Genomic DNA, 17,721 nt, shown 5'->3' on the forward strand with positions numbered 1-17,721 from the left:
TTAGACCAGGGTGACGGGAAGGCTGGTGCATCAGCGGAGTGACTGTCCGGCTGTTTTGTGAGAACTTTGAGCAAGCTGAGTTAGCACGGGCGTGAAAACATCTGTCTCCTGGCTATGAAACACTGCTGTTGTCTCTGGGGGAAGCACACCACTGAGCTGCAAGCTCCGTTATTCCCTGCCCATATGTGTTTGCTTACAGCAGGCTGTCACAGGGAAGTGGACAGGTGGTGCCAGGGTAGTTTTGATGGAGAGTACCAAGTGAATTAAGACACAAACTCATCTAGCTTTAATATTCCAAATTGGCTACATGGGTGTTACATGGTTAAGACAAATCTGCCATTCGCTGAATCACAAAATCAGAAAAAGATATGTAAATTAAACACATGAACTTCGTGGCCACAGGGCTTCATAGCCTGGATCACAAAACAAAGATCTCAAGCCAACTAAAATTTTCCCTGTGAAGGATGGTTTCTTACTCTCCTTACTTCACCCAGCCTAGACAGAGCTTGGTTGAATTCCTGGTCTCTTGAAAACCTGCCACTTCAGTGATAGGACTGCAAACACTGCAGAGGAAAGTTTAAACCCAGCTGTCCATGTAAGAGATTTCAAGAAATCATCCTTATTAATTATAAGCCTTTTAAATTTTTTGTTCATACTGCAATCTATGACTGAAATCATAATTTCATGATGTATGCCAGACAAGCCAAAACAACTTTTTTCCTAAGTCAGGACTTGCGTGGAAGGGGCTTAATGATACAGCTTTCTATAAACTCAAAGACAGCTCGAGGGTCTTGGTCAGCATTGACGTAAAAGGCATCTTCATAAAACTCCTCCAGTTCCTTGGCATTTCTGTAATAGGTTTCCAGGCGCATCTCAATATTTTCTTCCTTGTGTTTAGGGTTCTGCTTCAGACGGGCTTGGATCTCCAGCGCTGGAGCTGGTCTGAACGTAGTGTGATATCTAGAGATGAGATACAAATGCCACCACTTCAGCTCGAGCTCGAGACACAGCAGCCTAAGAAATTCCTATGTTTTTGCTTATCCTAGGTCCCTGGAAGTGCCTCTTTCTAGGTCAAGGTTTGTTTCAAAACAATGATTGGAAATTTCAGGGTAAGTTATTTGATGTTCCTGCTCTCAAGAATCCCAGATACTCGAGAGCCAAGGGCTTCTCTTGAGCTGTCCCACAGACACCATTGCTGGTGTTTATATACCTCACACAGGGTGCAAACAGAGAAATCTCTATTCTCTGCCCAAAATTCTCCAGGCTCAGAAACATTTCTATATTTGATCCAGATCCGATCCCAAGGTAACACACATTTTATTTGTAATCTTTGATTCCCAGTCTTGTATCTAAAAAACCCTAACCTTAACCCTTAGAGTCTGTTAAAAATCTTTGCTATGGTTTATTGTTATGCTGATGGCAGACAAAAGTCAGAAAAAACCTGCCAAAATTTGAGTGTTCTCTCTGCATTGAAGTAGTGAGTCCAAACACAGCCCTGCATCCAAGCACCACGAAAGGACCTGTATCTTAAAATGTGTTTAAGGGTCTCAGGCACTGGGGACTTCCCTGCTGAGATTCAAAAGGCCAGCAACAGGGCTGGTACTGCCAATGCTGAATTTTGGAAAGTATTTTCTTTCAGCAAGCATATAGCTGAGTGCTTCCAGCAAATGGCATAAGGGTGACTGAAGCACAAGCCTCGTTCAGCACAAACTCCAAATCACCACAACCTCGAGCTCAAAACACAGATATGTTTTCCCTCTTGATAACCCACTATTAGTAGGTTTAATACTGTTAGTACTAAAGGTCACTGGAAGAAGTTAACATCAATACCCTACCCCAGTCTCTGGTTCTGGGAGGATACCAGGTAGAATATAATTCTCAATGTCTTTTTATGATCACTGAAGATAAAAGGTTAATTCACTTTGACCTAAACTTTAGTTATTTCTAACTTCCAAAATGCCAGAATTTGGCTTGGGTTCACAGTTGGGGGTTCACTCATCTAGTGAGCAGCCTTCAGCAAGCCAGAGGATTGTGTTCATCACCAGGGCCCAGCAGCAGTGCTGTGGCCCAGCTCAGTCTGCCCAGACAGCTGGGACCAAGAAGTACTTCGACAATGTTTCTATACTATCAAAGGCTTCCAACAAGTGCTAAAAGCTCTTTTGCAAACAGGTGTTTAAATTTGCTGCCACAGTTACACTATTTCTGATTAAATGTCTCCTGCCCTAACACAAAAACAATTTACCTCTCTTCCTCTAAAGCCAAATTTTCTGAAACTGCTGAGACATATTAAAAAAAAAAAAAAAACAAGGAGAGAAGCAGAGTTTCTGTGTCTCTGTACGGAACTGCATTATAGTTCCAGCTGACACGATGGTGTGAACACAGTGCTCCTTGCACACTAGGATTATTCAGAGAACAGCTGAAGGCCACCTTCTTCACCACACTGCAGCCAGTGGTGCAGGTTTAGCACAATGCTGAGGATTAGATACAGCATTTAAAACAATTCAATTCACAATGAATTTGGAAAGAATAAAACCCAGACTTTGGAAGAAGAAAGCGTGCTAACTGGAGCAAATACTGAACAGGCTAATCCTAATGATAAGTAATGCAAAGATGTGTGAATGATTTCCTTCATACTGTTAATTTCTTTTGAACAACTGCATCACTTATTACCAAAACAAAGAAAACAGTTACGGTAAATCACTGTTCCTGTTGCAAATTAATGTAGCACCTAGAGTGAAATATCTGAATAATCATGTATCACTTTGACACAAGTCCAATATTTGTGGCCTTAATTTTTGAGGGTTCAGTATTTGTCTTTGATTCAATAGGATGCACTGAAATATTAGAAACAGTAAAATGGTGTTTTACAATTTAAAAGTGGGGAATTATCTATTTGATACGTTAATCATAAAAATAGACCACAAGCAAAAGTTGCAAATCCAGTGCCAAATCCACCAGGTATCTAGTAAGATATTTCACTGTTACTTTTCCCCTGAAAACAAGGGTGGAGGAGATAGCAGACCTGAAGGTCACTGATGGAACAAGGTGATGTGACTGCCAGTGAGACGAACTGCCACGTTTGAGAACCAAACCTTGCAGTGACTCAGTGACTCAAACACGTTTGCTCTACAGAGCAGGAAATGTATTAACATTTCTCGGTTCACAGAACCATCACAGGAGCTGGGGGAAGTAAAATGCAGCAAGATTTCCTCTTCTCCAGCTGGAAAGCCTTCACAATTCCTACGGGAATGGGTGAAAACCATCTGCATTTAGGCTAGGTTTCAGACATATTCCCTCAGCATTATTTTACCAACCAGCTTAGTTACCATTAATATGTTCAGAACCGAGCTACTGCTACTGTAGATTTCAGTCTCAGGATTTTAAAATGCACTATTCTGAGACCAGGACCTTGCTGCAGCAGGTAGGTAGGTTGGTACTTGAGTAGCTATGAAATTTTAAACCTTTCTTTTAAGGAATCCCTAAGCAAGAGTACAATATTCCTGAGCTTCCTTAGATTTCTGTGAAGTCTATCTGACACTTTCATCTCACTGACAGACTTAAAAATGGCCAAACATGAGACATCAATGCTAACCTTTCCCCAGTGGCTGGATCAATCCTCCATTGAGACAGACGTTCCATGATGGACTCATAGGGGAGATTGAAGAAGAATACCCTATGGAGAACATAATAATTAACAGCATTAACATCCCGAGAACAGCACTTGTGACCTTCTGAGTATGAGTTAATCCTTACCCTAAAGGAAGGGCACACACAGACATGGAAATGGCAGTACCGCTCAAGATTGCCAACCATGCAAGATTAGCATATGCACGGCACCTCTGTTCTCTGCTTCTCCTCACATCTTATTTAGCCTCCAAGCTCATGGAGGCAGGAGCTCTTTGATATGTGACATGTACAGTGCTAGGCACAGCAACAGGGCCGAACACACAGCACAGGGTGGACACCAGTGACTGAACTGCACTTGGAGCCACTATCAGTGAAAGTGTGTCATATTCCACTTACAATCCAGCAGTTACCTTGCAACTTTCTCCGGATTTGGCTGCTCAGCCGAACTAGCAAATCCAATCCCAATGACCTTCTGCAAAAGGTAAACAGAAGATTGTTGCTGTCCCTGCCAAGGACAGAAGAAAAGCTTGCCTGCCAATATTACGTGTTCTTCCCTCATGACAGCACTACATGACTTAGTGCCCGTAAAAGAGGTTTCCCGCTTGCTGTTTTAGCCCCTTCTCACTTCTTTCACCCTTGCCTCCCCACATGGTCCCAAAGTGTGAGTCCTCCTATCTCCTACTGCCGTCATGCATCCTTTAAAGCAGAGCGAGTAATAAGACTTAGTTCATGCCACATTATGATGCTGACAATTCCCTGTCCCTTCCATCGGCATTAACCTGCAGAGACCAGTGCTAGGACATGGAAGGCAGTTCAGTATGCGAAACCACTCGACATTAGCCTTTCTCTTGAGACTGCTAAGAAAGGAAACATTAATGCGTGGTTTTAAGATTAATATCTGCAGTTCCCATTGAGTTTGAACAAGACGTTGTTCAGCATCTTAAAAAGTCAGTGTCAACGGTGTGAGTTATTGCTATGAACAGCTTTTCACCAGAGAATGGAGTGGGACTTGCCAACTTATTTCACACAATTTACGCAAGAGCCCTGATTTGAATCGAGGATGCTGAACCAGAAAATATCTATCACTATCAACCCCAGTCACGTTATACTGTTGTATAAACTACTGTGCCCATCCCAAATTGGCCCTTCCTTGTCAATTTGTTACAATCATTTTGTTAATTTTATATTCTAGTTCAAAACTCTTCAGCAGAAAATTCTCAGCACGCTGCTGAGGACGGGTGACATGAGTCCCTGGGCTGGGGAGCGTCCCATGGTCATGGGAGAGACCACTGCAATGCCAGAGCAAAGCAGGGCTGGACAGGGATCACCTTTAACAATTCTTTCAAAGCAAAAAAAGGAACAAGGCTTCCTTCGAAAACTTATGGAAATAAACTTTTACCAACCAAACAAGGCCTGAAGGCTGTAAATGCACCTTTCTTTATAATGCACCTTCCTCTGCTGCTGCCTTAAAGGCCAGACTTCCTCTTTTCACTTTTGTCTGCCTCTCACAAAAGATACTATATGCTTTAGACATTCACCAAAGGAACATTTTATACTGACTGGGTGGGATCAGACCAGATGAAAGGCTGAGCTTTACCTTGGCATGCACATAACAGATTACTAGAATCCTTTGTAAGATTTAAAGTTATGAAAATCATTTCTCTTTTCAAATGTTTACAGATAATGACTTCTATTCACACTGTGGTAACAAAATAACAGCCGGGAATAAAACATTCAAGATCTCGGAGGTTCCAAAGACAGGAAAAGAACAACAGTTTCAACACTCTTTTATCCCTTACACTCTTAACATTTTGTTTTTCTTTTTTTCTGTTGCCCAACAATGGCACAAAAATGTGACTGTCAGAACAGGTAACATCTGATGATGTGTCTCAAGATGAATATTCTAGTAGAGAGGAACAACATTTATACAGTCATGATAATTGATACGGCTTCCTATTATATTCTGAAATAAACAAAAACACTACAGGATTATAACTTGGCATATCAAGAAAGCTTGTCGTAATTCATAGTTACTAGCTCAAAAAGTATTATGGTATTTGAAACAGAAGAGCCTAAAAAACTCCACTTAAAAAGCTGCCAACAAAATGAACTCTGAAAGCCTTGTCTGAGATTCCCTTCCTTTTTATACACGATGCTTCTTATTAGCCAGTCTGGTGTCACCATTAAAGAAAAGTGTAGGGGGAAGATGTGGGAGAGTATAGACATTTCTGCTAATATGGATTTTTTTCCCCCCATGTATTGTATAACAGCACAGACAGAATATACAGTATAACAGCACAAACTCCTAATCTTATGGTCCTTCCAGCGGAAGGTGTGATGCCTTGCCCTGCCATACTGCACATCTCCTACGGATAAGAGAAAACATCACTCCCCAGAGCTGTCAATTTAAAACCGTTCAGAAGCAGGAAAAAAAGATAAGGGGAAGAACACACACAGAACTACTGGCTAGACTTAAAATACTTCCAATTAGAAAGCTTAATAATCATTTTGACGGAGACACGTACAACGCACAGTCTATTAGGCGACCCCAAGGGGCTTAGTCACGGGAGTAAAGCCCATTTACACACCCGCACTCTCTGCAGCTGTCGGCATACATCTCCTTCAGCTCCTCAAGGTGTTCCTGAGCAACATCTTGCCCTGTGTCCCTTTCTCAGACTGCTATAACGATGATCATGTAACGAACCTCCAATCGTGCAGGTGACATCTCTGTCAGATTTCTCCTTGAAATCCTCATAAGATGCAGGGCTGCATCCACAGCCTCCGTCCAGTGTTCGGAGCAGCAACCGGACCAGCTCGCAGTGAGTACTGGATTCAAGCAGCGCTTGGCCCCTTTCACATACAGAGTGTAATATTTTTCATATAAATGCACCCTCCATAAAGCTTGCTTTAGGAATCAGCCAGGCTTTGTGTGTTGTACTGTGTCACAACTTCTATCGAGGGAAAATATGAAACAGATGTCATTAGAATTGGTAGACAGGGAGGCAAGGAAACACAGCCTCATATCAAAGGATACCACATTATGCTGCTAGATTAGCATCCAGCACAGCTTCTCTTTCAGAGCTGGCAAGCTGTTAGTTCAGCTCTGCAACAGGTGAACAACGTCAATCAGCAGGACTGCCAGGCGCACAACCGGGGAGGACCGGCCAGAGCTGTACGGACAATCTCGCATTCCTGCATCACGGGCTCAACTCCTACCGAGGGACAACCAAAAATCATTAGCATTCAGTTCCAGTTTGGTGTGCTGTGGGTATAACCTGGTAGAGTCTCTCAGCCGAGGTCTCTGAGGACACGTCCCCATAACTACCATGGAGTGGCAACACGGCTGCTAGATGCAGGACCGAAGCCAAGTGATTCACGAGCAAAGCTCTGCTCCCTCTCCTTTGTTCTTGCTCCCAGGAGAGAGATGTGAGAGAAGGTCCGGTCCTGTCAGCTAGCTTTCACAAATAATAAAACCATGAACACAAATGTTAAAAGGAAAAAAAAGACTTGTGTCAGAATCCTGCCTCTTTCCCTCTGTACTTTAAATCACTGAACTCATCTATTACAGCCTTTAGACACATTAGAGAGATTACATTCCAGCAAAGTAATAATGTTGATGACACCTTCATTGTGTACCTAGTCAAAGGCCCTGTTCTGAGAACTAGCCCACCTTTGGGTGCCAATGAAATATGTAGGGCCCCCGCCAGCAGGAATACAATGCTGTTTTGCTACCAGCCAGCTGGTATTCCCAGAGGCTATTCCAATCACTTCTGGCATTTGACTATTTGGATGGTGTCTTCTAACATCTTAGAGGTCACCAGGATGGCTTCCCTTCACAAAGGGAGAAGGGTCAGGCAAAAATAGGGGTGGTAGAAGTTTTATTTCAAGCCTGACTGACTGTGGCAGAGAGTGTTTTTAAGAAACGCACAACAGCCATATGGCAGGTGAAGGAAGTTTCTTCCACTTACACAATAGTATTCATCTAATCCTGCCCAATACATTTGTTCTGGATGGCAAACAACCTAGTTAATCCAAGCTGTTTACAACTGACAGTGCTGAGGGTTGTCCTTAAGAGAATTTTTTTTGGTGGTGGTTTTCCTGCTTTGTAGCTATAATGTCACCGAGTCAAAGCATCTATAATGGAAAAATTAGGAAGGCTGCCATAACAAACTACATGTTGCGTGCTTGAATTCTGATATGACCGAGCTAGGGATCAAGGGATGCTTCTCCTCCCCAGACAGGTATTGACCTTCCAGGATGGCCCCACTGCCTCACCAGCTGCCTTCACGTCTCAAGAGAACCAAAGCTCTGCCTGCAGGCCATGGCCTTCCACAGCTTTTGGTCCTGTAACTTAAACATAGCTATTTTACAAGGCTGACCAGGATGAATGATCTGGATGTTGACTGTTCTAGAGCTGAGCTATTTACTTAGGTGAGACTCTCGTCCTTGTCATTGCACATTAACTGGAGTTACTCTGGATTGACACTAGGGGAGTGGAGCCCAAAGCCAAGCCCTTTTGTGTAATTATTGTCTGTGAAAGCTCACCTACGCCATTAAGTCCAATTGCATTCACATCTCATCTTCATTTAAGGATGAAATCAGAATGCAGCATTATATCCAAGGCAAAATCCTGACTCCCTAGCTGGCTTTTAAAAACAGGCTAGGACCAGTAACAACTACTGATGTGCTTGTGGCTACAGTGGGGCCAGACCAAGTTTTGCAATAAAGTTAAGATGCTTGAGTTAAAAAAAATGGACCACTTTTATTGCAGCATTTAAACTTTTAAGTTGAAACTGCAACTTTAAAAATAGTAGGCTATTAATCTTTTCCTTATTTTCTTGAATCCTATATATCTTCTCCCCCATAGGCAGGTACCAGCTGCCATATTCCCATTCTTCACGCTCTGCACTCTGTAAAAAAAGAGGCCCCTGCTGGCCAATTCTTGTTTAAAATTGTGCATAATTGATAGTGGCAAATCTACCCCAGCTGTGTCTAAAACCTCTCCAGGGGCAAGAAAAACACTCTCTGTGACTGTCATTAACTACTAAATTAGCAAGTGCTCCTGGCAGTTTACAACGTACCACATCAGTCTGCTTCAAAAAAAGAACGTGAAGATCAGATTCCTGCCTGATCTCAAAGTTACAGTAAACTTTACTGTCAGAACTTTGACAGAATCCCAGCTAAATCAGAGCAAAAGAGAAAGGGAAAGAGAATGAGAGAGAGAGTGAAAAAGGGGAGGAAGGAAAGGAAGGGACCCAAACCTACCCCCTTTTCTAGGCAGACAAATAGAAAATGTCAAATTGAGGCTGGAAAATGGAGCCTTTGATAAGGCACAGTACATTTTACACAATATGGAGATATCAATGCGTTATCTGATGCTATGGCACAATTCCCCTGGGAAAATAACTCTCCTGGAGAACTTAGTTCTGGCAATGCAATGGCTACAATTTCCGTAATTGAGATATAAAGCTGAAAACCAGATGAGGCTGTTAAAGTGTATGGATGCTATAACTCTCTGAAAAGCTTCCACAGGTAAAATCCTTATGTGATCATTGGCACAAATGAAAACTTCTCCTTTGGCTCATAAAACAAAGCCAAAGCAGGCAGTGAAGAAAGCAACTTGGCTCTCGCAAAATGATGAAAAGCCTTGGGGGCATTATGGACTGAACCAGCAGAGAGACAAGTACCATCTCTAGCAGCCCTCCTGGATTTGGCTAAATTGTGGAACCCATTGATAAAATTGACCATTTTTTGGTTTTAAAAATGTCAATGTCTAAAACTGTACAAACTTCTGCTAGATCATACAAGGACAATAAGCCAGGCAAACCTGGCCAAGATACAAGAAAAAGTCTGCATTGCAAAAAGTTCTTTTTCTCAGGTGGCACCCTTGAGTTATCAAAAGCAATATGGCAAACCAAGTCACTAGTTCAAGTTTAAGGGTACAAGGAAGTTCCGATTTGAATACAAGTGACTACTCCCAGCTAAAACCCAGATCATCTTATCATACTGATTTTTTTATTTCAAGGTATCTGACTTGCATGAATGGGTTCCTCTAAGGAGCGTTCCCTTTCTTGTAGTATAGCCACACCTCGAACCTGACACCTTGGCTCAAGAATCAGGGGCCCAGCCACAGGATCCTGACCACATTATATTTCCATAATTACACTCAGCATCCCAAATCCCCTCTTAAAAATTAAATGGATTAAATAGATCCCATCTATCTTTTCCCCATGTTATTTAGGTTTCTCTCAATGCAGCTATAAACCAGGTATTTTGCCCAGAGGTACACAGGCTAGAAATGTTCTTCGGAGGCTGCACCACTACCTGGACATGAATCTTTGTTTCCTTCCTACCCTAAATACAACTTTGCTCCTCACTGTAACGGATGAAATGATCCCCATCTCTTATCTATAGAAGGAGCTGTTGGGAGGCTTAATTCACTAATGTCTTTGAAGTTCTGGGATATCTTTTGATGAAAGATACTTGTTTCTGTTTTGGGAAGTGATTTCACCCTCAAGGTTTTGACCATAAGAGAAAATACATTGCATAAAGTCTAAAACACAGGTTAATTGGCATAAGTGTTTTCCTCATTGAGCTCCCACAATAACTCATTTGTTGACACTATTTCCAGACACTGGATCCTTCTTTTCAAACGACTGCATTTCTGTCAAATAACCACAAACGGCAGCTAAGTGGGGCACTATTCCCAGTACGCAGCTTCTGGCCGGGGGAGCAAGATGAACAACATCCTCCGTAGCTGCAGACGTTCCCTTCGCCAGCAGTGCAGAGTAACGACTCCGGTAGGTGCTTTCCACCCCCCAGTTGGACGTGCTCAGCCTCCGACAGCCGAGGCAGCCGAGGCAGCAGGGTCCCTCCCGCGTCCCACCCCAGCAGCCTGGTAGCTCAGCGGCATCTCAGCGGGTACCAGAGCAGCGTTCGCCCCGGGAGCAGACGCTGCCTCGCTGGGCAGCCCCGTCTGCCTGTTTTGCAGAACAACGGGCTGGATCTCGAGCTGCGATAAAGCACAGTGGCTCCACCGGCGTCAGGCGGATTTACACGAGCGAGGAAGACCAGGCCTGCTGGCAGCGAGAGCCATTCCACCCGACAGTGGTCTGGAGAAGTAGCTGCTGTGTAAATGTTACATAAGCACAGTGGAAAGCACACATCTGCAGAGGGAACGTTTTCATTGTAGGGGCTTCAATGCATTTTTAAAGCTTCCTTTGAGAAGGCAATGTTAACTCCTTCCATACCTAATCAGCGCCCTGGATGCCTTAGCACCTCCATTCAAAACTGCTTTACATTTCTCCCCTCATTTTTATTCTTTGCCTCCTTCTTACTCTCAGCTGTTATTCCAGCATCTTTGCATTCCCCCTGGAGTTCATTCCAGCGGTGCTTTATGAATCACAGAATAAGATGGCAGCAGGCACTGCTTTAAAGTAATGTGGCTGGCACAATTTCCACTATCTGTAAGGTTAATCAAACTCAGTCTCAGTAATCGAAAGCCTCTGCAGCCCCAGAGGCCCGAGGTCAGGAACCTAAATCCGCTCCCCCAAACGCAAGCGTGTTTCCTTACCGGCTTGCACCCCTTCCTTACAGCAACTGGATTCTGCAAAGCAAATTTTGAGTGGAGCAAGATCTCCAGGGTTAAGCACTAGCAAACTCATATCAGAACTGATGTCTTTGCTACCTGTCTGCAGCTTTTCTCTAGTACCTGCTGGTCCTAACAAGGAAAGCTATACTTTTCTTCCTTTTGAATAAATGGAATCAAATTTATAGTAAATGATGTTTAATCTTAAAAGCTATTATGAACTACTACATACAGGTCTCCCCGCCAATCATTTAAATGCTAACTTTTGTTGTTGGTAGGATATTTGTTATATAAAATAAAATAAATGAAAGAACCGACACCTAAAAGTGTATGATTTGGGGGCAAGGGGAGGGAATAAAAGAATGGATTACAATGTGCCATTTTAAATATGTGTCAAAGGAAACCAATTTCATAATAGGGAATAAAAATTCCCTGTTTAAATACTGTCAAATAAATCCTCAAATGTAATAGGGTTCACTTCTGGGGAAAAGAAAACTAAATCTTATTAAATATTAATGTGGCGTAGTATTAATTAAGAGAGAAAAAAGTCCATCAAGAGAACCCCAATATGTTTACTGTGTCCCCAGGAAGCTGGAAAATTTCACAATCAAGTGTGTAAATGTTCTAAAAAAGGGTCCTGAATATTTTATGAATATTTGTCATAAAACAGAAATAATAACCACTGTGCAGAGCTATTAGAATTAATATTTATGCTGCCCGCCATGAAATATTCATGGGGACAGAGAAAGGGGGGCCCGTAAGACAAGAATTAATTTACATTGGGCTTGGTTTACCCGCTGGCTTGATGTTTAAAGACGGGTTGACAAGCCTCCGTATGAATCCGTCAGTCACTTGCAGCAGTAGGTGGGGTGAAGGCAGGGGGAGGCAGGGGGAAATGGGTCCAGGCTGCTGACAGCTCACAGATTGAGTTTCTGACAGCCCTTAAAAAACCTAAACGGCCCCCCACCTTTTTTTCCTTCTTCCATTGCCCAAGGCGCTCTGTACTGCCACCGTTCATCCGATCTCCCCTTCCATCTGCTGAAATTAAGGAATTAATGAGCGCTATACACTTTACAGCGGGCCCCAGGAATGTTTACTGGTGATTAAATTATAATGCAGCCAAGCTGTATAATTCATGAACCAATTAAAGGAAGTGTTAGTTGATTTGATGGGATGAGGACGTACAAAAAGCATTTAACTAATAGGGAACCGTGGGCTGCTGGTCGCTTTGGCTTTCTCAGATTACGCGGCTAATTGCTCTGCTTTATAAGGCTGTCACAGATAGCCATACATATTTCATTGTTCTCAAATACTTCAATTGTTTGCTTTCGTGTTGCTGCTGTAATATGTAGAAGCCCAGCCAAACTTCAGTGTAGTTAAAGCACCACTCTGCAAAAGCAGGTTGCTTCGGGAGGAGGGAGGCATGAGAGGGGCAGAAGGAGAAGGCTGGCTGACAAAGGAGTAACTTAAAGCCTCAGAGTTAAATGTCACTCAGCAATTACATGATTAAAAGGTGCAACATATGATAGTCTTTTGTTTTACAACTTTTTGGACACTAATATTCTATACTGACTTCACTGCAGAGAAAATATTGGTAAACTAAACTGCATTTATTATTTTTTAATACTGGGGAGCAAGAGAAGAAGGGGGAAAAGAGAAGTATCCTTAAAAAAAAAAATCCAGCTAGACTGCGGTGGTTATCAAGAATAGTACATCGTACTTTAACTTACATGGCTCCATATTCTAAAATACATGAGAGATGAAGGAGGTTGATTTCCCATCAGGGAGGATGCTCAGTGTCTAATTCAGAGAGCTGCCGAGCCGCGCTAGCTATTCAGACCAACAACTCCAGTTTATCGCACAAGCAATGGGGAGATTTACTGTTTCTGGTGTTTTACAAAGCGCAGCCCCCTGGCTGACGGGCCACACGATTTGATGAAGCGGACCCTCCCGAACCGAAGAGGCCTCTCAGCCAAGCTACTCCTGCCCTCCGTCAAAAACAGGCACATTCTTCCGGCGGTGAAATCCCTAACCCACGCACAGCGGTACCTTCACTGCTGAAGAAATTAGGTGCAATGAGCTAAACAGTACACACGCACACAAATTGGTGGTTAGACTTTGAGATCTAGTGACTAGAGACTAAAGAGCAAGCCAGGTTAGTACACTATTTCTGTAGCCTGATGAAGACCGCTAACTTTTATGGGTCCCTAATTGGGTATATTGTCACCCACCTGAGAAGCACTGCAGTGATTCTTGCCCTACTGCCTAATGCAGGGCTTTACATTGCAAAGCGCTGTACAAACGCCAGCTAAACGATTTTCAAAATAGCCTATTATGTAAACCTTACAATCTGGTTCATCCCTTTCCTTGCACCCCTTCCCTTTAGGAGAGGGCTTTGGAAAGCAGTCCCAGCGGAGTGGCCCAGTGACACCTCCTCTCCCAGCCTGTCACCCAGGTATACGCTTCTCCTCCTCACATGCCCCGTCTTACAGCAGAGAGCGTGAACCCCCCCTCCCAACCTGCCAACTCCAGAGAACCCAAGAAGGCGTGCTGATTAGCCAGAAGCAAAACCGTGCAAAAAATACACCAGTCTGAAGGAAGGTTTTGTTAGGCAGGGCTAGCCAACAGCTGGCGCTCAGGGTAGCTCTTCAGAATGTGCTAGGTTCTCTTTGCCGTTAGGTTCGGAACAAGGGTCCTCCATCTCCCCGCCAAGTGCTGCAATGCTAAACTAAAAGAATCCACCTCTGCCCTTCTCTTCTGTTGGAATTGTTCTGTTTTGTATAAATAAATACATCAAAACAAAAAAGCAGAGTACTTTAGCAGTTCAATGATGCAGGTGTTCACCAGGGAGGCAAGACGCTTAAATTCAGTGAATACTTACTTTTTTCAAAAAAGCAGAACAATCCTAAGAAGCCCCAGAAATTAGGGGCTGAACAGAACATCCCACATCCCAGGCCAGCACTCAGATTAGCCAGCTAGGTGCTGTCCAGATGGAGAAACAAGGCTCTCCTTGTTCACTGGGGTTTTTTTGTCAGTGGGTTTTAAGAGTCTCAGTTGCATCTGCTATATCACACGGATATTTTCAAATCTCAAAAAATTTCACTGGACACTAAAAAAACAAAAAGATTTCTTATACAGCTTGACCCTGATGTTAAAAAGGTATTATGCCAAAAAAGAACTATCTTAAATCACTTCTTTTATTCAGAACTATTGTATATTGTTAGTTTGTTCCTAGTTTCTGGGTTAAGTAATGCAAAACTTTGGCTTAAGACATTAGTTTAACAGGCAGTCTCTGAAATAAGGGATAATAACACCAGTTACACAGCAGGAAAGCTTGCCATTAACCCACTGCATGGTCAAGTAAAATGGAAATTGGATTGCCTGTTCTAGAAAAAAGAAAGGTTAAATTGTTTGTTTGGGAGATAAAGTTGATGCTAAACTCACCTAAGTGGGCAGTGCCTAGGATCTGAAATCTGAGCAGCCAGATAATCACCTGGACAGTTATGCACACAGCTGAAAGCCAAGACGGGCAGGCTTTGAATGATACCATTACTGGATTAAAAACATCTGCAGTTTGGTAAAATCCATTAAATACCTTTATGACACTGCATCGGCACCTGGGATAACCACTTGCAAGCACGTGTGCATGTGTGCGTATGCATAGACAAGCTAAATGACCTTACACACTGGTCCCAGAAATGGGAAACTGCATCAACACATTGCTCTTACAGGGCGGCGGGGGGAGCAGAGGTAAGACGCAGGCACAGAAATCACCTTCTGCCAATGATTGCTAACGGCAAACATCAGAACCTGGCAGTGTCAAGAAATCAGAAGCACTGCAGAAAGTATTTTCTCTGTTGCTTTTGAAGAGCCCTGGATACAATCAATCACACAGAGAAAAACTCCTATATTTTGGTTCAATGTGGAAAGGGTTATTTGCATTTCAATATGTTCAGCTTATCCTGCCAATAAAAACAAGGATCATGAAGAAGAGATCAGGCCATTGGAGTGAAAAACATGAGATGACATCCTGCAGACCTTTCAGATAAAACAGCTCCTTGCTTGTAACGTTTCTGTTGACGTCCCAATATTTCTGAATGATTGGGTTTTCAAATGAGATCAGTCAGCATGCAAATGAGGAAACAGGATCAAGACATCTCCCATATCTGATTGGATAGAGAAATTATCAAAAGACCCTTTTTTCATATGAAATTTCCATCACAAAAGGTCAAACTTTCAACTCCCATTACTTTTGCTAACTGCATTTCACTGTGCCTGCCAGCCCATTGCTGCTGCTGTTTTCAGAGGAAAGAGAAGTAACAAATGATAACGTCCTCTCCCACATCTGTCATACAGGACAGACAAATATTTTCTAATCTTATTCTGTTTTTCTCTACAGCCCTCAAAAAATCCTTACAGCCAAAACATCACTTCTAACCTGATTAGCTATTCTTAGGTTGTTTTTATTTTTCTTACTGGTTCTCTTCTGATTTTCTAGGCTGCAGACTGACAAGAGCACCAGCTGTGCTGCCAGAATGTTTTGTTCTACAGTTTGGTCATTTAGAATACTTTTTGATGTGGGCTTTTCTAAACTATCTTTCCCTGTGTTGTCTAGCAGGATTGACGCCTAAATACTCAAGTAATGGATGTTCCAGAAAAGCAAAAGACAGAGCCAGCGCATCATTTCCCCTGAAATCCTCACGTATTCCTATTTTCCCTTGCAGTCCTTCCCTGACAACAAACACTGTCTGGCTTTCTGTAGATTTTGTGGGCAGTGTGATCAGATTCGCTCCCCCCACACAGTCACCTTCCCCTACTGAAGGTTTGTAATGGCAGCTGACCTGCTTGCAGAGCAGCTCAAATACCTGGCTTCAGTGGAAGCTTGGCTCACTGAGACGTTCATCATAATTTTCCCAAATGCAATAGCCTGCATCTTCCAAAATAATTTTCACATGTTATTACTTCTCCATTTTTGCTTTCTTCAAGTTCTTTTTCACTGGAGAATTCATAGCATCACCCACAATATTCCTCAATCCATATGGCCACTGGTTCTCCGCAGATAATGGTCCTTTCTGGAGACTCAGACTGAACTAATTAATCCAAACCTCCTACCCCTCCTAAATCTTATTGCCTTAGGCAGAGTGATCTGATTTATCATAATCTGTCCTTGCCTAATACTCCTGATCACAAGTGGGAATCATGTAACCTAAGATCTGTTTTAGTGTGACCAGTCTCTCTGCCACTAATTCCACTGTTTCCCTTCATGACTGGGAACATCAAGCGCTTGGTTATACCAGCAACAAGGTGCCTGAGGACTCAGTCATGTATTCCCTTCTAGTGCCGTTGTGTTGGCTGCAGCGCTTACTGCCTCCAGTCCACACCGGGCTTTCTCCAGGCTGTTCTTTGACAGAAGCTGCCCCCTGACCTGCCAGGAGAAGAGTAGATCCCTGTATGTCTTTGACAGAAGTTTTGTCCCAGCAGCAGAGCTGGTAGGTGGGACTGTGGGAGCGTTCTCCCACCACTGCAATGCATGGTTGGCCAGTGTAGGTTAAGCAGTTCACCAATGGCTTAAGCTAATGTGGTTGATGTGGATGAGGCCCTCTACATAATTCAATCCACCAGCTCTCCTGGAGAGGCAAATCCATTCTTCTAGTAATATCTGATTATGGCCTGAGACTCGAAGGCTTTTCCCCTGCCTGCTCAAAGCAGTCAGCTCACACATGTGAGTTCAGAGGACTTCTGCCCTCATGGGCAAACAAACAGCGCAGCAGCTCAGCACTCCTAGGTCTTATCCACTGCTTTTCTGGGTTTTACAGCTGAATTTGGAGCAGCAGAGATAGCAAGTGGGGCTAGCAGAAGAAGACGAAAATATTAGTAAAAGTGCAGGACTCAATGTATTTGTTGGTACTGGTCCCATAAAAATTCTCTCTCAACATTATTATCATTGCAACATATATAACCCATCAGATTAGTACCTAGAGATTTCTACTCATCTGATTTTCTCTGTTCTTCTTATTACTCAACAACTAAATGTTTCACAAAGCCATTTCCTACAGAAATATTTATGTTCCCAAATGTTTATGGGCCCCTCTATCATGATCAAGCTTTTACGAGCACTCTATAGAGAACTCTGAATTAAATACATAATTCCTGATCTATCAGATCTTGGCTTGATGCTGTGTTTGTCTATTTTATACAGCAAGGCATTGTAGTGAAGTACTGAATGCCTTACAGAAAAAACTAATTTATATAGTAAAGATATTTCTATCCAACACTGGCTGTGTGGGTTAACGATTACAGAAAGCTAATGAGGACCAGGAGGATGTCAGGTTTAAATTCCAGCACAGGTACTCAGTCATTGTGCTGTGTCTCCTGAACAAGCTTTTTAGGTAATTTCTACACAAATATGGACATTAGGATCTGTACCATCACACGCTGGAAGGAGATGGAAGATGCTCCTTTTAAATGCTGCACAAACATTTGCTTGCTCCACATCACACAGGTGT

General features: G+C 42.9%; 1 protein-coding gene across 4 annotated transcripts in view; it reads right to left on the reverse strand.

Moving 5' to 3' along the window:
• Positions 1–271: 271 nt before the first annotated feature.
• AK8 (adenylate kinase 8) overlaps positions 272–17,721 on the reverse strand; it is an 81,227-nt gene continuing 63,777 nt past the window's right edge. For 3 of the 4 annotated variants that reach the window (XM_026062054.1, XM_026062053.1, XM_026062051.1), the window contains 2 exons: positions 3,593–3,673; positions 272–960 (listed from right to left, as the gene is read on the reverse strand). In XM_026062054.1, the coding sequence (XP_025917839.1) occupies positions 726–960; positions 3,593–3,673 (316 nt within the window). In that variant the 3' untranslated portion in view covers positions 272–725. Of the gene's footprint in view, positions 961–3,592; positions 3,674–4,037; positions 4,100–17,721 lie in introns of all 4 variants that reach the window. The other variant, XM_026062055.1, reaches the window with a different exon arrangement.

Source organism: Apteryx rowi, unplaced genomic scaffold (genome assembly GCF_003343035.1).
Source record: "Apteryx rowi isolate R43461 unplaced genomic scaffold, aptRow1 scaffold_19, whole genome shotgun sequence".
In the NCBI taxonomy this organism is placed as follows: Eukaryota; Metazoa; Chordata; class Aves; order Apterygiformes; family Apterygidae; genus Apteryx; species Apteryx rowi.